The following is a 27,196-nucleotide window of genomic DNA, read 5'->3' on the forward strand; positions in this document are numbered from 1 at the left end:
ATGTATATTAATGTATAAGTGTATCATTTCTATTACTGTATGTATAGCCACTTAGGATGATACACGATTACGTGTTACCATTATTCTTCATCTATAGTATAATGTATAAGTGCCATTTTCAGTATTTCATTTCCATTAATGTATAAGTGTTTAAGTGTATCATTTGTACTAATATATATGTATAGCCAAGTAAGGTAATACACGAATATGTGTAATCTTTAATTGTCATCATTCACACTGATACACAATTTTCATTCTCAGTGTATCATTTCTGTCAACGTGTGTATGTATCATTTTTATTGATGTGTGTATAGTCCAGTATAATAATGTATGATTATGTGTTTTCATTTATCGCCATCATTTGTATGTGTTTATGCATATCATTTCTAGTAGTTTATGTATAGTCATATAGGATGACACACGATTACGTGTATTCATTAATTGTCATCTTCTGCATTATTGCGCCAGTTGCGTCAGTGTTCCATTTCTTTTAATGTATAAGTGTTTATTGTTTGCCTATCTCATTAACCACTTAGACCAATATACATATGTATCCAATGTACCTATACTACCAATGTGCCTATGTATGAAATTTTTTATTAATTATATACTGAAGCATATATATGCACACGCCCTTGTTTGACCACGTCAATACCACATATTTTCCATTAATATATTTCCGATGCATCCCTTTCAGGAAGTCGCCAGGGTTGTGTTGTTCTAAATAGGTGCGGGTACCGGACGACACCCGATTTGTCATATTAAGCCGCCGGGTGTCCGGGCCCTGCATTCACCTGTCACCTGTCTCTGTGGTCTATAGTGGTCTGTGGAATATAGTGTTCGTGAAATAGTGTCTCTGTGGTCTATAGTGGTCTGTGGAATATAGTATTCGTGAAATAGTGTCTCTGTGGTCTATAGTGGTCTGTGGAATATAGTGTTCGTGAAATAGTGGCTCTGTGGTTCTTAAAATAGTGTCCCTGTGGAAATAGTGTCTGTTTCCAATCGCTGTGGTTTCAACAATGCAATATTTGGATAAACTTACTAGTTTTGTGCTTCGGTTATAACGTTATAAGTGCTATATCGCATATCATTCAAATTAATCGATTATTGTGTTCATATTAAAAAGTTGGCTTTCAGAATTAATTCGTATAAAACCAAAAATAACATACAACGGTAAGCCACTTTCTGGTGTGCTTAAAATGAAATCAATACAGAAGCAACAACAATTCAAGCTATTATAGTATGTTCATCATTTTCAAAATACAAAGATATTGTTGAACTGGTACCGGTACTTATGACAATATGACTGCTGAATATAAATTAGTCATATGTATATAAGCAATTAATTAATTATTAAAATTAATAATAATGCACATTCTATAGTACATAGTCTTTTGTGCAGAAAAGGTGAATGATTTTAAACAGTGTATGAAATGTATAATCGAAAAACTAGTGTTAAGGAAACCTAAGCATTTCTATGAAATATTGTAATCTATAATTTTGCGATATTTAATTGTGTAATATTAAAAAACACTAAATATTTTTTATTGATTGCAAATTGCAGTTTTATTGCTTTTCGTTTGGTATCTATTCTTCCAAACACTGTGTAATTCACGTTTTTTTTTAAATATTGCCGTTATGTATGTTTATTATATCTCTCATATCTCAATAAATGAATCTCAATAAATGAATTATTATCTCAATAAATGAATGTTGGAAATCAGCTTTTATTTTTTATTAAATTTAAGTATATTCTATTGCCATTATGTAAGTTTATTAGATTATCTCAATAAATGAATGTTGGAAATTAGGTTTTATTTTTTATTAAATTTAAGTATATTCTATTGCCGTTATGTATGTTTATTAGATTATCTCAATAAATGAATGTTGGAAATTAGGTTTTATTTTTTATTAAATTTAAGTATATTATATTTTCTTCGCTTTCTTTTTATGTGCTTGTGATAGCAAAGAAATTCATAATAAATAGAAACAAAAAATTTCATCGTGTGCTATTTAACGAAGAGCTTACTTTAACATACTTAGCTTACTATTGTATACTATATTATTTCAATTATTTCTGTACAGTAACAAAAAGGAAAGTGATTGATTATAAAAAGTGCATGAAATAATCATAATCATTGTAATCTACCACTATTCTAAAATGTAGAAACTAAAAATAACATATGATCGAAAGAAATGGTGTTAAGAATTATCAGCATTACTAGTGTAAATACTGCAATCCATAATTATTGCACTTTTAATTGCTTACTATTTAAAAAACACAAATATTTTTTTTATTACTAACTGGAAATTTTAGTTATGTTACCTTCCTTCTGCTATTTATACTTTCAAACACTACTAGTTCATGTTTTTTCTTAAATAGTGCTGTCATGTATGTTGTTTGTTAGGTTATTATTTCATTTTTGATATGAATATGGGAAGTTATTAGATTTAGGTATATTTTTTATCACATTTATTAACTACTTTATACTGTCTTCCATTTGCATATCTTGGAGATATAGAAGTTAATGGTTATATTTTTTACTGTGAAACGCGAATAAATTTATTTATACTTGAGTTCAGGTAAAATACTAATTATGTTACCTTAAGAACCCCTTCCTATTTTATCATGACAGAGGCAATTTTCAATGTCTCTGAGATTTAACAGAAATAAATGTGATAATGCTGTTATCAGAAACGCTCTTTTTTTTACCCACATATATATTTCTACTTTTATTTATGTCTAATTGAGTTTTTTTTACTTAAAACCTACTATTGTTACATATTTATAATAACCACTTTCATACTTACTCTCACTTAAGGAAAAAAATGATGAAATCTTAAATAATCGTAACTTAGAATTTAAGTTATTTAAATAATATAGTTTAAAGTACTGAAAATAGTTAAGGCATATTTAGTCTAAAGAGAAATTTAAAAACTTTAAAGTACTGAAAATAATTAGGGCTATTATAATGCGTATTTAATCTAAAGAGAAAAAATTGTATTATGTTCTGTTTTTAAAGAAATGATAAAATATTTTAACTTTAGAAAAATACAAGGAATACAAAAATTTAAAAAAGAAGAAAAATATATTAATTATTAAGCTTATTTTTCTGCATAAATCAATATGTAACACAAGGACATAATAACGACAGTTTCACAACTGTTGCAAAAAGGTGGAAATTTGCGTTTAGGCGTCTTTAAGATGTCGTGATACTGTGCTTTCACAACCAAAATATCACCTGCGAAAGACGCAATAACGACGTCTCTGCGACAAAAACCTCATCTGCAAAGACGTAATAAAGACGTCTTTGCAATGGTTGCAAAACAGTGGATGTTCGCGGACATCTGGGCGTCTTAAAGATGACATATTGCAACGTTTTTGCAACGACATCAGCGACGAGTTTGCAACGTCGTTACGACTTTGTTGTGCTACTTTTAAACTGTATGTTTGTTAATCATATTTAAGCATTTCGCCATTAGTAGAATAGGGTAATAATCATACATAACTAATTTGAAGCCTGAACTCGCAATTCCAGATTCGAAACTGAATTTTTATGATAATGACTATTATTCAAAGATTTTTTTAATTCTTTTTCTCATAGCATGTAACTCTCTCTCACAAAGTCTCTGGCAAATATGTGTAATCTTTCAGTTCTGAAATAATTCCCTAAAATGAAGACTTCATTAATTAATAGAGTTTTTCTCAACCAGGTGTTAAAATTATTTACGTTATATACCGTTTCTTCACTGAAGAGCATTTCAGATTTTCCTATTTGTCCTTTATAAGCAATAATGGAAATATAACTGCACTATAATATTGAAGTCACTTTAATTTTTTTTTTTTTTTTACTTTTGTAGTTTTTCTTCCAAAAATATGGTTGGAATGAATGTTAGATGCCAACATGAGCAAATTTTAACGACAAATTGATAACTCCAAAAAAAAAAATTAATTTTTTTATTGTGAAAATACACTGTATCCAGTACAGTAATGTTTATTATAACATTTTAAATGATGTAAATAAATAAATAATACGTGATTGAAGTGTTCTTTGATATTCAGAAGTGCTGGTAGTATTCTTATGTTTTGCTCTGAAATAAAAGGAAAATAAATTATTAATTAGTTAAAAAACATAATCTCTGTAAAATTTAAGATATTATAATGATTAAATAAATCAGGCTGTTCATAAGTTGCAATGCACAAAATAAAGAAAACCGAAATAATGATTTATTTATTTGTCAGAAAATTATTACATTAAAATATGTAAAATATAGAAACAACTTTAAGGAAGATTAAGTATCGCTACTTCGAAAGTACTCTCAACACTCAAAACCTACAAATTTGTAGATACGCCTTTTAAATACCAATAAAATTGAAACTGAAAATTCTAACAACCGAAACAACAGGGCTAAAGGATATTTTACTCCAAATAATGTCGATCTTTAAAAAGTAGCTTAAATGGAGCGAGATGAAGGGAGAGGATCCTGAGTTTGGACACATTTTTGCATTTATAATTTGATATAATTACACCCTGGAGGTTGAAGGTTAAAGTTAGCTTAATGTCATTCGTTCGCATGAAAACATAACCATAATTTTGTATTATTTTTATGAATAAGTAAACATCATATATTTTTGAGTTATTTTGTTGCCCCTCACTACAAAAAATGAAGATATTTAAAATTCGTTCAAAAATTAACTTTTATTTGAAAAAATGATTTTTTCATTGACCTTTATCCTGTTAAACATAGTCACTCTGTTAACGTTAATAGAATACATTTATGTAATAGTTCATCCATTAACAGGACATTAGATAACTATTAAATGATAACAGATATTGTGGGGTTTTGTTTTACTTTCTTAACAGCCTATCCTTTTACACCCTCATTTGCCTACCCCCGCTTTCCTGCCAGAATGAGTTTTCAGTTTCACGCTTTATGCAAAGTAGGGTGGAAGCTACTATTTAAACTGAGGTCTGAGTTACTTCGGCTCAGGCAAACTCGATGAGTTTTCGCAAAGTGGGTGCCCGCGTGACAACGCTATCCCGGGATAAGATGTGTGCGATTTTCGATTCGTTGAGCATCGAGCAATTGACTTGAAAATTCGATCACTATAAGAGTTCATACACGAACCGATGATAGAGTCCAGAAGAAACACCAGTGAACTGATAAGCCTTTAGACGGAGGTAAGTGTGCAATGGCATGGTAAAGAAGAAATTTCCTATTACTAGTCTGAATAAGCGTCCGTGTGGCCACTCATAATAACACAGTTGGGTACACGTAAATACATAATATTCCAGAGATACTTAAATAATACATAATAGGGAAAACCTGCCTTTCGGCCACATTGTTCCTACTAGTTAAAGCTTGCTATTTTACGGCCGCGCATGTTAATTGTCTGTTAATCTACATCGGTGATATTAACCTAAGAGCCAACTATGCTTCAAATATCTCTGCGCAGCTTCGGCTGATTGTTCAGCTTAAAATTAGTTTAATATTACATTTATACATTTTTAAGTTAAATCCATAAGTGCTGCTATTTGTATGCTGGAGTGGGACCATCTGTGTATATAAAGTTAAAATATATTTGAGTTAAAATAAAAGAGTATTTTAAATCTTCCTCTGCTGTTGTTACTGACCCAGTAGAACTTAGCAAATAGTTGCTTACAGTTCTACTAGGTTCTAGCATTCAAGTAACTTTAATTTAGCTATAATACTATAATATAGCATGTAATATTGGGATATAGGAAGATATAATATAAGTGCAACTATATGCTAATTATTATGAAATGTACTTGATAAAATTTATTCTGTTCTTCTTAAAATAACTCTCATTTTAAAGTTTATAAGTGCGGTAATTATTCATTTGGTAAAACCAATATACAAAGGATTAAATTTTAGCAGTCAAGGAAGAATGCTTAACCAAACATTAAATTTATAATACGAGTTCAGGTGAATATTCTCTTATCTGTAGCGACTATACCTGAGATTTTCATTTACTCTAAAAATACTTTCCTTCCTTGAAATAACTATGATTTCAAAAACTGTCCGTAATAACATCGAAATTGGAAAACCGAGAAAAATATTGCTTTATCAATATTCTTACAGGAGGTTTCATTCTGTTTACCTTCTCCATAAAATCTGCAAGCTGAGTTTAGTAAAAGAAATATAACTTTTACAGCAAGAATTTTTCATATCACTTTCCTTTTTTGCATTTCTCGGTTAGTACAAATAGATTTTTTTTTTATTTTGTTAATATTTTGCTAGCTCATACAACATTTAGTAAACTATAAATTAGCATCTTGACGTAATGTAAGAATTATTTAGCTTAGAAGAAAATTTATGTCATATAACCATTCTCAAAGCAATATCGTCTCTAAAAATTATGCAAAACAATTTATCTGAATCAAAAATATAAAACAATACTATTCGTTAAATGGGGATTTAATATAATGCTGATTGAGTAAAGATTTAGACAGTTATGGCTGATGATGCAGTGCATTTAAGAAGACGTAAGTGGAGAATATTGTATTAAAAGAGTCAAAGAAAACACGGAATAGGCCTAAATAGGATGAGACAAGGAAAGGCCTTTTTCTAACGTAAGTAATCCATCTTAGCATTAAGGTTTTAAAATAAGCAGTGACTGGGAGAAAAATTATTTTAGGATAATACTTAGATTTGCTAATAAGAGGATAAAGATCTCAGTATACAGCTTCAATTTTATCAAGACAATGCATGAAATTCGACTTGCCTTTTATGAAAGCATTCTATGCTTTTTTTTTCATATCATGCAAGGTAGCTGTGTGTATCTTAGCGAAAATCCACTTTGCGAGGCTTTCGCATTATCTCCAGCATCACTATTGCTGCGAACTTTTAGCAAGAATGGCTTACTGCGTGCTGAAAGAGAAATTTAATAAAATATTATTTCAGTTAGCTACTGTTAAAAAATTCATGATTTTATAATTAAACTAAAGTATTCAGGGATTTCAATTAAGTTTTAATGAATGCTTGGAATTTTTTACAATATCATATACTGATGAAACTCAAAATTTTTGCACTAACTCTTAATAATTTAAATATTAATAAAGTCATTTTAAACATTTTCAGCAGGATTTGTAAGGTTACAGCAGAATTTTAGTTACTATTAAATTTAGCGAGATTTCCATAATATTTCCTTTAATTACATTTTCTATGATTTTATATAACAAATTTAATCGAAAATTACTGAATAATACAATTTTAGTTTATAATGAGGTAAAAAAAAAGTGTCTTAACTTTTTGTTGTAAATTCAGTGCACCTAGTAATGCTTTCTGTGCATATTATAAATCTGAGAATATATCATCGACACTTTTAAAAAAATATTTTTTTAAGCATTAAAAAATGTTTAATATTCTTAGAGTAGGTAATTAAAGAAAAGTATCAATAGGACATTAAATTACACTTAAATAAACTGCGTAAAACTGTTAAAGTTTATAAAAATCATTCAGCACATTTACTTGTGAGTATTACAAAATCTCGAAATATGTAATATTAAATTAGATTTCTCGTGTCATTAATATTGGAGTTTAAACCTATTATACAATAAAAAGTATTTCTGAAATCATAGAATGAAATGATACTCTTATTTCAAATAAAATGTCTTTCTTTCATCAGAAATATTAGGTAATTTCAGAAGTGCACTTTAAACTAAAATACATACAAATGACACTATTTCGGTCGAGTAAACTGGTTCCGCAGAATCTGTCTTCTCCTGCACCATATCCATCAAGGCTGCCTTCGTCGATGGAGATGAAGTCGTCGTCGTTGCATGTGCTGCCTGATCCTCCCGCATTTTCTGGCAGCCCCCAGCTGAATGAATCAGATTTCTCGGTCTCCCATTTGATGGAACAGAAGTTCTCTTCCACTCGTAAGCATACAGTGTAACGCAAGTTGCTCAAGTATCTTACCCGGCCGTCGATCTGCGGCCCAAAATTGAAGCTGCGGACGGTTTCGCTTGGACTGCGATAGTACTGCAAACATCCAGGAGGGGCTGAAAAGCATTAACTTATTTCAAATAAGCCATTCGCAGTAATTAAATTTCTCAGCCATCAAAATAACTTTTTAATTATAGTTCAAGATTTTGCTAAGGCAAAATTGGCAAAGATTGCAAAACAAAAAGAACAACAATAGCTATCGAAGAACATAATAATTACCCATATCCATGCTATTACAAGAAACCAATGAAATTTTTATTTTCCATTTCCTAATCATTCGGTCTCCGTTGCTCACAACGCTCAAAACAACGGGATTTCCAGATCTTCTGCCCATATTAATGTACACTGAAAAATAAAAAATTTTAAATTAATCCTAGAAGTAAGAGACTGTGAATTAATGTGTAAAATGTTACATAAGTAAAATGATGATATGCCAGATTGAGTAGCAAAGCAGCTCTTTGCCTTTGATTATAATTACTTTATATGGTCTAACTTCAGAATTTTTTACTGCTTATAGCTTAAAACATTTTGATACCTTTAGAAAAAACTGACATTTATTTCCTTAATAAAATTTTTTATATTAAAAAAAGCTCAGTTTTATTCTTCAAATAACATTTCGCAATGTTGAGACCTGTATGCTCTATTTCATGCAGACTTCTTGAAAATTTAAAACCAAATTCCAGCAGCATTTGGTTGTTAAGATTCACTCATTAAATTCAGTTAAGATTCGCTAATTAAATTGATCTCGGTGGTAACAGGCAAGTGATGTCTTGGAATAATAGTGAACAAGATCCGTTAAAATTATTTCTGCGACCATATATAAAAGGTAATATTAAGGTTAGAACTAAGTTTGATGTGAGCTTTTCGATACATACAGAAGTTTGGTTTCTCAAGTTTTTGTAATTATTTTACTTTAAAACTTTAAACTCAGATAATAAGATTCCAATATACTTTAAAAAAATTCTGCTTTTATTGGTCGAACTCAAGTTACTGAGAAGCTATGTGTCCAGCCAAGTTTTTTAGTTCTCCAATAACTTATATAGGATCTTCAAAACTGCATATGATCTTCAAATATCTCTACTTATCCATCTATAATATTATGATGATATGCCAGATGCTACTTATCCATCTATAATATATGTTACTTATCCATCTATAATATCTATTAGTAATTAAAAAGCAGAACAAAATTGATATAAATGCAACCATTCTTTCTTAATGCGAAAACAACTAAAATTTTTCAGTACTTGTGATTCGAATAACTCTGATTTGGAAGCTGGCTTATAAATTCTCTTTTAAAGATTTCCAACAGATTTCGTAATATATATGTAGTAAAATATGTAGAAAATATGTAGAAATATGTAGAAATTAAAGGACATAAGACTGTCCCACTTTACTTCCTTGTCCTTCTTCTGAATGTGTGGAATTTGTGATCATTCAGTAAGTTCACTGAGGGACTAGCATATAAATAAATGTGGTGCTTATGTGTTATCAAAACCACCTTTCTGGAAGTCTCCAGATTTTCAGAATGTGTCAGACTCTGGCAACCATACACATAAACATTCTTCAGGCAACCATTTTTAAAGCAATCTTTCAGTCAAGCAAGGTTGCCATTTTTGTGTGCGTTCTTTTTGTTGTATCCCAAGCTCCAACGGTTTTTATAAACAAATCGGAATTCTTTTTGCAGTAAACTTAATTTAAAATATGTGATTGTGGAATTTGACAGCAATGGCAGAAATTTCTGCAGGAATACAGAATTTTGCTCAAAATATCTAAAGGGATTAATGAGGAGATGAATTCAGAAGATAGCCGGAGTTGCCGAAGTTTGCAAGATGCCGAATCTCTGAAATTCTTTTAAGATTTTTTAAGCGAAAACAAATCGCTGTGTACTTGGAGAGAAGAATAGTGAAAAAAAGATTACACAAAGGTTTGGAGACAAAAATGAAAGTATTTTATTTTTTAATGCATCACGTAATCCATATTTAAGAATTTAAATTTGTAGTTTAAATTTCTAAAGTATATTGATAATGTCTACCAGCTTACAATAAATATCCATAGTATGGGAATCTTTTTTAAAAAATTCGCGAAAACCACCAACTTGCACCCAATAAGTAACTTTTAACTTTTCATTTGTAAAAAATCGTCGATTGCTCCAAAATGGTTGATTTAAAGCGTAAGTACTAGAAAAGTTTGGTAAAATTCTACTAACCATAATTTTGTATGCGAAAGGAAAAACTACTTACGGTGTTGACCCCTGTTTTCTCCGCAAAGAATGGGTAAGCGTTCTCCAACGGTAGTTCTGACCATGAAAGAATCTTTTGTACACAGACCTAATCTGTCAGGTTGTGCTAAGCTAAATTCTTCAAAGTCCAGCCTCAGCTGACATACATTAGGTTGTTTCTCAACTGTAACTTGGCACGTGTCTGTTGTTCCGTTCTCGCCTTGAGGATAGCTGGGATTCACAAATACAGTTTCATTTCGACTTGTTACACCACCACATGTAAATTTGACTGCAAACAAGAAATTGAATTTTTTACTTAGGTAAAGGAAAAACATAAATTTTACAAAAAAAAATTAATTTCTATAAATATATCCTTATGTTAAGTTTAAAGTGAATGGTAAGCAGTTTTAAAAGGTGGACAGTTGGTCTTTGGCATAAAATAGAACTTATTATAAAACCGTTAGGTGATTATTCCCCCTTATGTATATTCAACCTGCAAGAAAAACAAGAGTCAATTTTTTTTCCTGTTGCTCTTTATATGAAGGTAAGAATTTACAAAATAAGACAACCAAATATTAGACATTTAAAAATACATACATATACATATGTATTCATATTATGAATAAATATAATATTATATATATTCATAACTGATACTATCTAAGACGCTACAGATAATTTCATAACTGATTCATAACTGATACTTTACTAATTTTTATAACAGCTACATATTAAAATATATGTAGCTGTTATAAAAAATTAGTAAAAATTAATCTTATAATAAGTTATTAGCCTTATGTGAATACTAAAATATTTTATGTTTTGAATTTTTATTTTAATGAATAACATTTTTTCATAATTTCTGTATAATGCAATAAATTGATAAAACTATGCAAATACTATAATAATTTCTAAAAAGGTCGTAGTTATTGGCATATCAACTTATGCGTCCTCCTTTATCAGTGCCTAATTTAAATACGGCCTCTCATGGTAAAAAGTTTCCCCATCACTGAATTAAGGAAAGGGAGCACCAAAAATTCCCTATTGCCACCATGGAATGCATGGTGCGGCTAAACCAAAACCAAGAGAGGAGGAATGAAGAAAAAACTGGCGTTAAGCACATGTGAGGAAACTAAAATCACCTCTAAATGTTATAATCAGGCGAAAGAGAATTATAATGAAAGTGAATTCATCTAAACAATCAAAATCTAAACTATTGTTAAAAAAGTACCATTGATTCTTATTAAAAGAAACGACAAGAAAAGATAAGTTCTAGAATTTTAAAGTTTTACCTTAACGTTCGTTCGTTATGTGTTTGAAATGTTAGTCATAGGTTAATCCAAATGCATTCGAACTTATCTTTCCTCAGGAAGTGTTATTTATAACTTCATATGGCTCATAAAGCTCACACAGAGAAATGTGTAATATTTTTAGAAGCTCTGATCTATGGTTATACAATGACAAAAAGATCATCTAAATGGCAAGTCTTCATAGTTTTCTGTGAATAATTCGTAGCGGCTAATTCAGTTCTAGAATTTTACTTTGCATCTTCAAGATTCATAATTTAAATTTTGCTTTTCTGGAAAACTGTTGATGTTACGCGTGCACACACACCGAGCAAATAAATAAATAAAATAAAATGAAAAGAAAAGTAGAAAGTATTTGCTTCAAATCAGTATTCTTCAGATGCATAAATAAGCTTGTAAACGTGAAATTTTTCTTTCACCATTATCATTCAGCATACAAATGGATAACTGTTCTTGCTCGATCGCTATAAGAGCTCTGCTAATGCTTGGACATTTTGTCTTGTTAATTTAATTTTTTAAAGCTACTATTTTAATATTGCAGTTTTGAATTCATAATATGAATTCATATTATTCAGTTTTATCAATTTATTGCATTATACAGAAATTATGAAAAAAAGTTATTCATTAAAATAAAAATTTAAAACATAAAATATTTTAGTATTCACATAAGGCTAATAACTTATTATAAGATTAATTTTTACTAATTTTTTATAACAGCTACATATATTTTAATGCTGTTTCAAATAAAACTAATAAAGTAGAAATAGTTTTCAATAAATTTATTACATTATGAAGAAAAGCAACAGAAAAGTAATAATATTAAGTTATAAAAAACCAACGTAGCAACAGTATGTAAAATAATGTTATAATCCGATGGAAAATTTAATTTAGTGGGATATTTGCATTTTTTTCTTGTAGTTGAATATCTGGATCAAGCTTCGTAACGCGCACCCTTAGTAAAGCCGCTAAATGCGCATCTGTAATTTGCGTTCTTAAACTAGTTTTATTTTTGGTCATAAAAAAAGTGTTGACTCGCAGTAGTAAGTACTTCCAATGCAGAAAAGTAAACGACATGCATGCTCTCGTAGTCATGAATATTCAACAGCATTTTTCCAGATTTCTATGGGAACCTTTTTAGCGTCAAAAAGAGATTTGAAGATGCTATCTTCTCGCAACTCAAATAACTCCGTTTGTAATGAAGTAGGAGCTTTAGATATATCTACTGAATGTGTTTCAAATGTTAGTTTCATAGCAGAAGTGTACACGTGATAATCTGAAAATCTTTCAGTATATTCTTCTATTAAAAAGTCCAATATATCTAATATTCATTGACTGTTTTATTTTTACACTTTTGCTAGCTCCGGGAAGTGTTCTGCAGATATATCAGAGTAAGAGAGCAATGTTTTGAAAAATGTTAATTTTTTTTCAAAACGCTTGGATCTTTTGCCACATTTCATATATATGATTCGTTTTACCTTGCAGGCAAATATTTAAATTGTTTTGTTTTGTCATAATATCAGACCCCCAAAAAAATTAGTGTTTCTAAAAAATGCTTCATTTGAGAGATCACATAGTTTGCCCTGTTCTTGATGAAAGTTTAAGATTAGTCTTCGTAAAGTTAAAACGTTTTTCAAAACCTGTCCTATTGATAGCCAGCGAACCTTACCAGTAGTACCTTAGATCAACACTGCGACTGTTACAAACACACCCATATAACTACAAATTACCAACAAATTACCATATATACAACATACAAGGGAATGCTGAGGGGGGCGGTGTATCGGAAGGAAAGTAGGTGCTGTCTGTGTCTGAGAACAGCCACCGTCACAGTGTCCGGTGTGTGGTGAATGCTACAAGCAACAAGATTAGTGTATTTCAAGTAGGGATGAGCCGTGGAACAAATATAAGAACAAAACAGTAGGATTTCCATTATTGGATGTTGGCAACCTGAAAAGAGCGCCAGCTTGGCAATAATTTCAGACTATGGAAGAACGCTAGAGATGCAACATTGCAGCGTTCTAATTCATGTTATGCTTAATAGATGGCAGCACGTTATTTAATTCTATTACTTTTCAAATTGTCGTAATCTATTTAATTAAATATTAATACCAGATCTAGAGGCCGCACAAGGAACTCACGGAGGCCGCACGTTTCCCATCTCTGCTTTAATTCCTAAGGACATTTTTGTCGTGCCCCCTTTCCTTGATACCTTAACCCGCGGGAAAGCGCGTGGGGTGTATCATACCCCAACCCTACATAAAAGTGGAATATTCCTAACTTGCGAAACTGAAATTCTGTGCTGGTTTCAGTAGCTGAGTTTCTAGTTGTGGTTGACTTTCTGAACCGCTTTTTCTTTGCCTGTGTGTTTCAGAAAAAGATTTATCGGTATTTTGTCGGAAGTGGGGTATGACACACCCCACGCGCCTGTCCGTGCAAGTGACTGAATATTCTGACTGAATATTTAGTTCAGAAATTTATTTATAGAGTGTAACAAAAAAAAAAAAAAAAAAAAAAAAAAAAACAGTTTTAAAGCTAAATAATACTATTTTTATTGTATTTTAAATATTGGGGTATGTGATACCCCTCGCCCCCACTCTAGTAACTTTTCTTGGTGCGACTTCCGCCGGGTTAAACACGTGCTTAGACTGGTGTCCAAAAATTAAGGACGAAGTGGAAAAATTAGCATATCAGCTGAACGAAGAGGCAGAGTGGACAGAAAGACCAATCAGGAGATTAAGTAAGGTGATGTACGGTAGCACATGCGCAGATATACAGGTAGACGTAATGGGAGAGTGTCTGAGTAGTATAAAGCATGTTGTCGGTGTAAAATCAGTATTTCTGGCAAAGAGATTGCACGCCGTATAGCAGTTAAAATCACACCGAGTTGCTGCCTCAGCGAGAAATAGCGAAAAATCAATCTGTTAGACTTCCCAAGGTCGAATCATTGGGAAGTTGGAGGAAGGCCGCAGTGTGACAAGTGTGGCTGCAGAGTTCGGAATTGCTCACAGCATCGTTTCATGACTTTGGAGAAAATTTCAAACCACAGGAACAGCTATCCGGGGGTTTAGTAGCGGTCGTCCACTAGGAACCACACCCGCAAATGACCGCCTTACATATATTGCCTTACAGGCCAGAAGAAACAGGCGGCAGACAGCGGGAGAAATCGCTAGACACACGACACAGGCGACTGGACGACCGATATCGCGTTTTACCGTGGCCAGAAGACTGCACGGTGGTGGTCTGTTTGCACGACGCCCTGTACGGTGTGTACCTATAACGCCTGCCCATCGGAGAAGGCATTCTCTGTGGTGCCACGAACACCGGAATTGGAGAGACACTGAATGGGGACGAGTACTCTTTACAGATGAGAGCAGATTCAGTCTGTGTAGCGATTCTCATCGCATACTCATCTGGTGAGAGCGGGGAAGCCGCAATCATCCCTCGAACAACATTGAAAGGGACAGGTAGGGAGGTGGCGGTGTTCTCGTTTGGGGAGGCATCATGCTTGGTAGTCGTACAGACCTTCACATCTTCGACGCAGGTTCAGTCAACGGGACCCGTTATTGTAACGAGATTCTTCTTCCATATGTGCGTCTTTTTAGAGGCGCTATGGGTCCGCAGTTCCTTTTCATGGACGACAATGCACCATGTCATCGCACAGTAGCTGCCGAACAGCTCTTAGAGAGTGAGGATATTGAACGTATGGATTGGCCGGCACGATCTTCAGATCTCAATCCCATCGAGCATGTATGGGATTTTCTAGGCAGACGCTTGGCAGCTCGTACCTTACCACCAGTAACGGTTCCGGAGCTTCGATTGGCGCTGCAAGATGAATGGGCAGCAAAGCCTCAACAACTCATTGACACCCTCATTCTCAGCATGGGCAGACGCTGTGAAACCTGCCTAGCAGTCAGGGGAGATCATATCCCCTATTAAAGACCGGATGTTTCTTGCTGGACACCCATCACAGGAATGTTTCGGCCTTCAGTCGCATTGCGCTCCATGCTTCTTTTTCAATAAAGCTTCTTTTTATCCCTCTGATTTCTCTTTAAGTAAGTGTTGCTTACATTACTCATGTCCTTACGTATTGGGGATCTTACGGTATTATCTTACGGTATTTGCATTTAATTCCGAATTTAACAGATAAGGAAATGCTGAAAAATTTCCCTTTTAAAGAATTTCAGAAAAATTAAATTGCATTTTAATTTTAAAGCAAAAGTAATGTCACTCAAAGGATATATGTAGCTTCAGTTTCGCTACCTTTCATAATTTTTTACCTTCGGGATTTAACTAAATTTTACTTCGATTCAAAGTTAAGTAAAAAGCCCGTTAGACCATAAAAAAATTCAGCTTTCATGTGCAATTCGTTTACATTGTATAGCTATTAAATATGCTTAATACAAGAGTTATAAATTGATTCGATTTTAAAAAATAATAAACGCCATCTGGTTTCGATTTCATACTGTTTACAGGTTTCAAATACACATGGCAACACTTACAGTAGCAACATTGTCCAAGCCCGTTAGCACAGACTCCGATGGAATGGCCGCCACGTTCACCGCACTCTCTGCTCGTTAAACAACTTCCTTTATCTCCGCTGTCACCCGTACAAGCGGAATTTGTAGGTCGAACCAAGTCAAAAATGCTTCCTGAAAAATACAAGAATGCAGTTTTTAAGAATACGTCTTTAATAAAAACTAACAAATATTTTTTTTTTCTATCTAACAGGTGTCAGAAATACAAAGTAAAATTAGAGCAAGATAAAAACTCCTTGAAATGGTGGAATACGCTTATATACGGGATTTTATTTTACTTTTTATTTGTCCTTCAGTAAAATGTATTCAAAAATTATTTGGAGATTTACAACAATTTGAAAAAACTAACAGATAAACTACATAATCTACAACCCCAAAAAACTTCAAATTTAATTATGCCCTAAACTCATAAAATCTGTGTTGATAATAGCTTATCTCCTTCAATAACATAAAAAAAAGGTTCTGTTATAAATATTAAAATTCGCACATAAACACTTTCAGACCTCGTATGGTGCAGTTGGTAATGATAGAAACATAAAAAATGTTAACATAAATCATATATGCATAAAATTAGTTGCAATTCATACTGTATTATTGTGATAACTACGCCGTATGGTGCTAGTCGTGTCCTTTTTCCTTCAGAAAGAATACAGCATTAATAGACTTTGGATGTGAAACATGTGTTAATTTATTCTTTAGGTTGAAGTTTTTGCCGAACATCAGGCTATAGTAATATTTAGATTTGGAGAAGGTTAGAAGGGAGAAGAGCATTTGGAGAAATGCGCTGGTTGTTGGTGTCCTTACCCCTCCCCCCCCCAAAATTCGAGGATCAAGTGTAGTTGAATTTTTCCTACTTGGTATGGTTTTTAAACAGTGTAAACAATTTTATGAGATTATTAGTGAAATAATAGTACAGCTAATTTAATTACTACTTTACTGAAGCTGCTGTATTTTTCTCGTAAACAGCTAACAAAAACTCATATATACATAAAATTAGTTGAAGGAAAATTTTTGAAACAAGGAAATTTTTTGAAATTTCTTTTAAAAACTCTTAGAATGGCGGCTAAGAAACTTATAGGTTTGTAGCAAGAAAAATATTTTTATTCCAGAACACTTTTAAGTGATCCAGGGAGACATCTTCTCCAGCTAGACAGCAGATCTTTCATGAAAGTCAGCAGATAAAATAGTTATTTGAGCCATTGAATATTATTTGGGTGATCCGCAAAGCCTTTTTTTTTCTTAAACCGTTGATAATTTTGCTTCAGTCATTGTAACTGTTAATTCTAATTCGTAATCACAAGAGAATATGGCTACTTAATTTGAATAATGATGTCTTTCTAAAATTGTTTAATCAGCTCATGACCTCTTTAAATACAAGTGAAGTTCACAAGATCAGATTTGTTCTTCTCTCTATTATATTTTTGAGTAAAAATAATCCATTCAGTAGTATTTCCTAGCTTGTAGCAAGGCCTTTATCTAAATTATCTGCAAGTTTCTTAGTTACTTAAATAATAACAATTGTACGCAAGTAATTAACTAAAATACTTCAAAATACTACTTCTTTGTGCATTGTAAATACAAATTTTAAATGTATTCCACTCAGAAAAGGCATTACCAAGTCAACGATTACTTACTGTAACAATGTATGCCCATATAAAATGTGCAATGTATATTTTAATATATAAATCGTAGATTCTGAGGAGGTTTCGTGTCTATACACAGATAATCATCATAGAGCATCAAAACTTTTCATATTTCTCAATACGCATATTGAAGGAATTCCTAAAATTTGAATTCCTTTTTATAATGGATAAACACTTATTTTTTATTAAGCGTATTACTTATTTCAAAGTGCAAATTTTTGTTATCCTAGCTGTTACAAATAATTCCGTGAATACATAGCTTGAGACTGGCCATTAATTCCATTCTAAGATACACTTCAGATTCCTAAGGGGAAGCAAGATCTGAGTTTGTCACTTTTAGCCTCTTAGAAGGTTATTCTTAGAGGCACGAAGACTCATTTTTAACTCTTTCCTAACTTCTATGCTCTTGTGAATTAAAAGTTTTATTATTTTAGCATAAATTTGTATTATACGTGTGTTATAATACGCATCCAAAAAAATGTCAACTATATTACTGATATTGCTTATACCCATTTCCGTATTTAACAAATCGAGTGCGTTACTGGTTTGCTCACACATAATTCTTCTCTTACATTGTTACATTATGGGTTCATCAAATCTATTTATATTTCCAATTCATATGTATGTTTTTTTGTGGTTTCCATCTATATATGTCAAATGCATTCTAGTAAAAATGATGTTTTGACTAATATTCACAATCTTTTATAGATACACTGTAGAACCATTAGGTTATTTTGAAGCTGGAGACTTGAAAAATATGCAATGCTCTCGCCGGAACTCGAACTCTGAACCTCTCGAATACGCGCCAAGTATGCTTCCAATTACACTACTAAGGCATGCGAAACGGAGAAAATACCTTATATATCCCCCCCCCATTTTAAAAGGCGACAGGTGATGAAGGGACCCAATCGCCAAATCCTGGTGGTGACCAATTATCGCCCCCCACCCCACCTTTTAGTTCGGGCACCACTATCAGAGTCATTAAGTTATTTGGAAACAGGAGACATGAAAAATATGCAGTACTTTCTCCGAAACTCGAACTCCGGACACGAATTGAGTATGCTTCCAAAGTCTCCCCTCCCCCATTTGCGACTTCCATTGACTCAGAGGTCTCTCTAGCTCCCTCTCTCTCTCTCTATGTATATATATATATGTATGTATATATATATATGTATAAAACGTATTTAATTGCTTTAGAAACTAAAACTATAGACTAAAATGCAGTAGAATCCATTTGTTACGGTATGACCGATGAAACAAATTAGAAAAATTTTTGCGTTTTTGAGAAAGCTAAGTAAATACTGCATAGCAAATTGAGTTCTTTCTTTGAATTTGAATTGTATTTAAAGCAAAAAAAGTAGGACGACAAATATAGTTAAATCACAATTTCTGTCGATAAAAGGCGTAACAGAGCTCTTCACTATTCTATCTTAGTTCTTATTAAACTTTCCTTCTCAGAAAATATAAACTTCGAAGCAGGAATATAAAGTTAAACTTACTTTTTTAATTACATGTTTTTTTAAACTAAGCGAAGTTTCTCAGTTACTTCAAAAGTAACTAAGAAACAATATAAAAAGACCTACAATTTTTTCTCTTTAAAATTATAGATTATTAAGTTATGATTTAAAATGAGCGAGATTGCATGATTTTTTAAGCAATTCCAAAATAAATATTTAAGATAGCTAGAACATAAACACCACGGAATGATATCTTCTTTCGACGTTTGAAATAAATAGAAATTTTTAATTCTACATTTCAGTCATATGTTTGTGTATGGAACTGATAAACATTTTTAATGCATTGATTTTGTATTCCTTTATAATTTAATTAAGGTTTGTAATAAAATTAATAAGAAGATTACTGCAGTAAGTTGAATAAAAATCTTCCCTTTCTTTTCTTTTTTTTTTTTTTTTTTTTTTTTTTTTTTTTTTTTTTCAGTTCTTTCGAGGGAGGGGGTAAGGAAAATCGTGATTTAAAATGTGTAAGTTTATGTTTTATTCAACATACAACTAAACTAAAACCATGAAAACTAAATGTACGAAAAGGTAAAATACCCTTTTTCATTTACGTTGCTTTCATTGAAAATATGGAATTTCAAAGTTATTTCATGAAATGCTTTATATAAAATGTACTTCATATTGAACATAATTTGTATAATAGCATCTTCTATATTAAGTTTTATAATTATAGATCCGCTTCTGAGCACTTTAAGTACTGTTTGACGACCGCTAGCGTAGACTTTTGTTGGCACTCTAATTATTAGAGATTATTATCGATTATTAATTATTATAGATACTAACATTACAATAAGGCAGGCATATGCTAGCCTTCTTTGAAAAATCTTTACCTCATATGAAGTAATTTGCAGTTTCATGATTATGTGAATCATTTTATTCAATGGACTCATGCTCATTGTTTATTAAAAAATAATCTAAGAACGTGCTCGAAAGAAAATCATCGTAATTGATTCAAGCAATTAAAAATGCATTTGAAAGTAAGGCATTGTAATTTGTTTCAAAAATTAAAAATGACCTTACAAGAAAATCATCATTATTTAATAAAGGAATGCAATTTATTTTTAATTTGGAATTCAAAAAACAAACTGATCTTTTTGCCATTAATTATGCATTATTTACCTCACGCTTCCAAAGTATAAATATGTATTTCCTCTAAGAAATAAGAAGAAGGTATATTTAAAGTGTTGTTATTGTTAAACTGCGCAAGCTGGTGTTTTAAGGCAACAATACATTTCCTATTAAATAACAAAAAAATCAAAATACTAAGAAAACATTTCATTGACTTTCATTATAGTTTATATGTCATCTTGTTCTCCATCAGAACGATAAGATTTCATAACGTTATAATTTCTGTGATGCAAATATGAAATGAGAAATTTAAATCACTAGCTCTTAATTATTATCCGACATCTCTCATACTGTGAAATTCCATTCATCTCTAAAGCGTATGATGATTTCTGTTTTTCTTTGTTGTTGTGACTTATGTCGCTAGTCTGACAGTACTATCGAAACAAGCCTACGAATTTTATCATGGCGAGGAGCACAGCTTGCATCTTTGGTGTAAGCCTTGGGCACCTTATAGATGACGACAGGAGGGCAATGCCAAGTTCTGTTCGAGCCCGGATCCAAAGATACGGCAGCCAACAACGCTAACCGCTACACCGACTAAGGAGGCATTTTTGTTTGTTAAACAGATTTGTGTTTAATCCTACCATAAACATGTTTTTTTTTAAATTTATTTTACGAAACAGCTAAAGAAATATGTTTTTTGTTTAATCCTCCAATTATTTTTTAAACGTAATTTTCTAAAAGTTTTATTAACTCGAAATTTTTTTCTGCTCCTTTCATATCAGCCTTTAGCTGTAGATAAAGGTAAATGACATTAAATTTTTGTTGAAATTAAAATTTTTGATTTCATCTTTTAAATTGAATTACTGAGCAACAGTCGGGAGTTAACTTTTAAATACCTTAAACGAGAATTAAAATAGCGGTAGCATATCTTACCAGGTAGCTAATCTACTTACCTATACCAGGAGGTCGCTGGCCATGACAGTGTGATCCAATGAAGGCCAAGATCACAACAGCAAGTAAAATCCTGAGAGTTAAAGCCATATTTATGCTGGAAGTAAATAAATTTTAAATTCAGTTAAATTTGTTAATCCAATTTTTTATTTACGTTAAAAAAAGAATGCATAACATGATAATATGTCTAACAATTCTTTCAGTTATTGATTCTGACATATTTCTTTTCGAATTATGAATCAAGCTATGCCTATATAACACTATAATCTGTTTTTAATTTCACAGTTTACTAAATTAGACTCGAACTTACTGAATCTTTTAGATATAAAGAAGAATCTAGATCACAAAACAAATCTTTTTTGTAACTTTCATTCTTTTTCTCTTCAGTAGTTCAATCAGAATTGTAACAAAAGTATGTTGTCATTAAAGAATAAAATATAAGTGGTATCTTTTATTCACTCTGTATTCTTTGAAATAAAATTCTAAACTGCCTTCTAGTCTGAAGCCAATATCATCATGCTATCTAAACTTAAAATCGCATTTCGTAATTTATCGTGTAAATATGTATGGTATTTATAAAGTTAATTTTTAAGGGAAATTATTTTCTGAGTGTTTAACCCCTTAGTTTGACAGACAAATGTATAATATATTCATAACAAGTTGCTTTAGGGTTACATGTCATGAGAACGGTTACTTGCTGGAGAATTTATAAGGCAGTCTTTGCTTACATTTATGCCGAATAAAGCATTCTATGTAGTCAATCATTTCTACAGCCGGGAAAGCTGGGTGGGAGGCAACTACCATGGTTCAGTGGTTTTCTCCATTCAGCAGTTGGTGGATCACAGATGGTGATGAGATCAATGCAACTGATATGTGATACTTGCATTTACTAAAGTCTATCTAATGAAATTTGCCATTTAGGCTAGAAATTTCATGGCAGATGATGCGAGGCTTTCAAATTATATCCAAACAACTTTCAGTCCTTGTAACTAATGGCTATCAACAGTCCATTTTCCAGCCATTACAAATGGCAAATAAAACTCATCAGCTGAGATACATTTACATTAATCCGATATGATAGATTTTATTTACTATCGGCTTTTGTTGGGAACGAATGAATTTGCTTGTTGAATGCCTAAAAATGAGGTTAATTTTCTGACCTCACATAGTGCCGCATCTGTAGGCAAAGTTTATAAATTTAGGCATTAGATATTTATTTTGCTAATCATTGCACTTCTAAATAACCATCTTACTCCATTTTCATGACAAGTGAATTTTCTTTACTTGTGCTTCAAATAAATAAAAAAAAATATTTTTGTGCTTTAAATATTATTATTTTGGGGTAAATTTATCAAATAATTCGTATTGTACTATACTTGATAAAGAAACTAGTTTTTTAATTAATTATGATTTTATATTGAAATAATTAATGCTAGAAACATTCTTACAAAATATTAAGATTTAACATACAAATATAAGTACTTGGGTTAAATTACATTGATTGAATAATAATGCATTTCCTGCTCTCATTCTGTATTTTAGATTAATTAATGCAGTTCTTTATATATTTCTGTAATATTTTAGTGTGATATGTATAAACAATACATTTCGTTTAAATATTAATTATTCCAAACTGGCCATTCGTCACATTTTGCAATCTTAAAAATCGCCTTCAATTTCTGTTTATCCAAATGTTGCTGGGATTTCTTCAAACAGCAAACATATCATGACTTCTAGTTCAACAAGAAGAGGCGTTGCTAGTAAAAACGCATCGCCAGGTCAGCTATTTCCCCCCAGGTAATTACCTTTTCAAGAACACGCAACTAAGAGTTAATTTATATGATGAGCACGTTCCTCCGCATGCTTTTCTTCAGTTTCCGCAGTCATTCAGGCTTGAGAAATTGGCTCCGGCACACGATACCCAAAATATCAATAAGATCAAAAATAAGCCACGATAAAAAAAATTACCCAACAACATTTCTCTGGAAGACAATTGAGTTGAATGTTTTCTCTACTGAACTTCGACGTATTATAATTTTTATTGAATGCCTAAAAATGAGTGCTACTTTATTTTTTTTACTGACAACTTCAAAAATAAATTTTGGATTTGGTATTTTCATTTAAAATATTTCATTGTTAATCCTAATCACTTTCATCTATATCATCATTTCATTAAAATATATAATTACTTAACACTTTTCGTCAAAATTAAAATTTGTATGCTCAGAAAGATTTGCCAAACGTGTTCAATAAATTATTTTCCAATTAAGACTTCAAACTTCAACATATAACTTCGTCAGAGCTAGCGAAATTGAACGTCTGGATGAAATTTTCATAAAAGTGGTTTACAAGATTACTTTTACCTCACAAAAATGCATAAAGTATTAAAGTAATAGTTTTTGAATATTAGTTGATTCAAAGTAGTCATTTGAGCTAGGACTGAAGTTATAAAAGTATCTGTATCCAATTTTACCTTCTGTTTGTCTTGTAAAGCATTCTGAAAATGTATCAACTTGTGAATGCATCAGCTTGTGAAGACTTAGATCATTTTCTTTGAGTTTCTTCAGATACCCTGTATGGGCTTCATCAGTTTAGTAAATTGTTTACTAATAAAGTTACGGAGGTCTTTAGCTTTTTAGCTCACGATAATATCTTTAGTTCAGAAGATATATATATATAAGTCATTATTTTGATGAAATGCGTTTAGGTGATTTAGTTTTCTCCCAGTGAAAATGGGTTTACTTATTAAAAATGTGATTTTTATATTATGTGTGTGTGTGTGTGTGTGATTATGGCAAAGCCTCAAGGGCTATCTGCCTAAGAGGAGGGATCCCTTCGTGGAGGACTTTCTAAGGGAAACTGGCTCGTATACATGTTACACATGGGGAAAACCAGATTTTTATATTATATTAATTAGGAAAACATGTATATCATTTTAAAGAACCAACAGTTCATCCTAAGAGCTTGAATTTGAACAAGTTTCTGTTTCACATATTTCAGAATTTTTCGGTCTATTAGAATGCCAATTCTAATACCTGATCTTTCCTTTTTCTTTAAGTAGTGCATTTTAAAATAAATCTAAACTCCTGTTTAATATTAAATACTTTTTTATAAAATTGTGGTAATTTGGCAATGGTGGTAATACCTGAACTTTCCTTTAAGTAGTGTATTATTAGATAAATCTAAATTCCTGCTTAGCATTAAATACTTTTTTATGATACTCGATAAAATGGTAGTAATTTTACTATGGGAGAAATGAATCATGGTTAAGATTGCAATGTTTTGAAGAAGTATTGCAATGCTTTGACAATGTGGTTATAATTACCTGTTGAAAAACTACCTTTTTAGAAGAAATAACGTTTGTGAATGATTTTATGTAAATCCATGGTTTATTTTTAAATTACAGAAGGTAAGCACTAAATAAAACATGTAAGAAAACGTTCCTTAAAATGCTCGAGAGAAGTCAAAACTTTTGGCATTGTGTGACTTCGTTTGCTTGATCTCTATTGGTTCTAAATATAACCACGAATTTGTTTAATTAAATAGTTGATTCAAGTTAAGAAGATCAAGTTATAAATCAATAGAAGCAACAGCTTTCAGAGTTTTTCTTTACATTTCTTTCGTAACTCAACGTTTTTATGAGAAATACATGATAAGTTTATTACTTATGTAAAAGGATTAACGAACCACTTCTCGACCATGAATTTTAAATTTTAACAAGTCATTAGCGTACTTTTTCGAAAAATGATTGTAATTTAAATCCTCTTCTGAAGCCATCTTTTCTACAGGAGGAAATTTTTTAAGGATGATTTTCGTGATTCATAGAAACAGTTTCAACATTAGTAGAGAGCAAAAACAAGAGCATTCTTTATAATGTACATAAAGATAAAGAAGAAAATTCTTGAATCCTTTTCCCTATGGAATGTTGATTTAAATGAACACACTGAAACACAATTTTAAATTTTAAAAATCATAAATTTCTTAGTTTTCGTAACTTTAAATTTTAACAGAGTGTCATATTTAGATTGACTTTATTATGGTTCTATCACAAAACATTTCGAATGTTTCATTAAAAGAGCTTCCTCTATTGCTTCAATAATAATAAATGAAATACTATTTACCTCATTGTCTCATTCATCCTACATTAGATTAATGATATTCATAACTAATGGAAAAGTTCGAGAAATGCAACTTACCTGCAGTTTTACTCTATCCCAGGGAATGAAAAATAAGGGTCAGCGCAATAGAAGTTCACTAGAAGAACCTTGAACTTAAGCCGCTTCTGTTGGTGACTGGTTTCACAGTCACCGGAACTAAGTGAGCATCACAGCTCGTCGAAATTGAACTGCATTCTTATGTAGTGTTTGTTCCCTCCACTCGTTCTAAAAGTTAATGATCACGTGATACGTCAACTGTTCGTATACTTAGATGAATAAGGTTTGATCCGAATTTTAAATAGGCAAGGGGTCAGTTTAGTTCTGCTCTTTGGCAGACGTGTAATCCAGTTTGTGAATTAAACTGTTTTACCGGATCATTTTTATCACTGTTATCAATGTCAGCATATAATAATATTCAGCACGTGTCTGTTAGTTTTATAAACTGTATCTTTAAAACTGGTACTTGAAATATTTTAGTGAATCAGAATCCATGTCTTTACTTTAGAAAAAAACATAATAATGCAGGTATTTATCAGTTGATCTAATTATTTCATTATTAATCAGAAAAAATAACTAGTGCATTTCAAGGCAGACACGGGTATTTTAATGAATGTACACAAAAATAGTTTCGTTGCATTCTTCAGACGGAAATTCGCAATAAAATATAAATTTTGAATGATTTTTGATGGTAGTAGTTTAGAAAAACGGCAAAAAAATTTATGCTTAAAGTCGAAGGCAGACCAAATTTTTTCTACAATTTTAATCAACCTCAAAAATATTTTTAACACAATAAATACTAGTGCATATAAAACGTAACCAAATCTTCTTGATTACTTTGATCCTTAAACAATAAAAATATTTCATATCTGTTGAAATGCATTATTGAAATGTATTGTTCAAGGGTAATATTTTACGAAACGCAAGAAGCATACATTATTTTAATCAATCTGAGGAATTCTTTACTGCAATTTAAAAATTATATCACTAAAAAAATTACTTACTTTTCGGGACCTAACGCATTTCAATTTTTTTTATCGATTTCTACATAAAGCTAGAACATTTTAATGATGTGTAAAATTTCTCCGAGCAATTTCTTTTTTTTTAATTTAAATAATAGTTCAAAGATTTCTTTACAAAATAAAATAATACTACTAATGTTTAGTTTGTAGAAATCTAATAACGGTCTAAGTGTTATAGTAAAACAATGGAACAACTGTTAATAGTAAAACAATGGCAACTTTTGCAGGTGTATTAACTCAGTTTTCTGAAAACAGTGTTTCAATACCAGAGAAGTCTTTTTTGTACAGTAAGTAACTATATAATATGTAATTCGCTGTTTACGATTTCAGGAACCTTCCAAAAATACTGCTGTAATAGGTCAAAATTATTCCGTTAGTATAATTAATTTATAGAGAGAGTTATGCTGTTAAATTATACAGTACGTCATAGAAGACGGCTCCAAGACATTTTTCAAACACTTACGCGCATAATTATGCCACCTCCTCTAGAGTTGAGTTGAGAGCAGAATCTGGACACCCGTGCGGCTTACTAAGACTATTCGGGTCTAGTCCAGGTTCCGCAACTATCCGGGGCAACACCTCATGGGGACTATAAGGGCATACGTTGGTCCTGTATACATGCTTACATAGTTCATAATATATGCTTACATAGTTACATAGTTCATAGTACATGCTTATATACAAGTAGTTCATAATACATAGATCTTGCTTACATAATACTTGCTTACATAGTTCATACATATACATGCTTACATACGTAGTTCATACATATACATGCTTACATAGTACATAATATATTGAGCC

The 27,196-nt window shown here is 31.4% G+C and overlaps 1 protein-coding gene across 1 annotated transcript; it reads right to left on the minus strand.

The window, feature by feature from the left end:
* Positions 1 to 3,935: 3,935 nt before the first annotated feature.
* LOC118180828 (uncharacterized) lies at positions 3,936 to 25,593 on the minus strand. The gene is made up of 8 exons (XM_035349889.2): positions 25,413 to 25,593; positions 21,219 to 21,313; positions 15,999 to 16,148; positions 10,215 to 10,481; positions 8,191 to 8,316; positions 7,698 to 8,027; positions 6,749 to 6,894; positions 3,936 to 4,092 (listed from the first exon to the last, which is right to left on the minus strand). The coding sequence occupies exons 2-7, from the start codon at positions 21,304 to 21,306 to the stop codon at positions 6,779 to 6,781; spliced, it is 1,077 nt and encodes a 358-aa protein (XP_035205780.1). The 5' UTR covers positions 21,307 to 21,313; positions 25,413 to 25,593; the 3' UTR covers positions 3,936 to 4,092; positions 6,749 to 6,778.
* Positions 25,594 to 27,196: the final 1,603 nt, after the last annotated feature.

Source organism: Stegodyphus dumicola, chromosome 3, assembly GCF_044657685.1.
Source record: "Stegodyphus dumicola isolate Sdum_Otavi_A_Nest chromosome 3, ASM4465768v1".
Taxonomy (NCBI): domain Eukaryota; kingdom Metazoa; phylum Arthropoda; class Arachnida; order Araneae; family Eresidae; genus Stegodyphus; species Stegodyphus dumicola.

What these genes read in the sequence shown, in the direction of transcription:
- LOC118180828 (XM_035349889.2), bottom strand. Translation starts at nt 21,306, where the DNA reads ATGGCTTTAACTCTCAGGATTTTACTTGCTGTTGTGATCTTGGCCTTC. An exon ending in CCAGCGACCTCCTGGTATAG is followed by an intron (nt 16,149 to 21,218) that starts GTAAGTAGATTA and finishes TGTATTTTTCAG; the next exon opens with GAAGCATTTTTGACTTGGTT. An exon ending in TTGTAATAGCATGGATATGG is followed by an intron (nt 8,028 to 8,190) that starts GTAATTATTATG and finishes AATGCTTTTCAG; the next exon opens with CCCCTCCTGGATGTTTGCAG.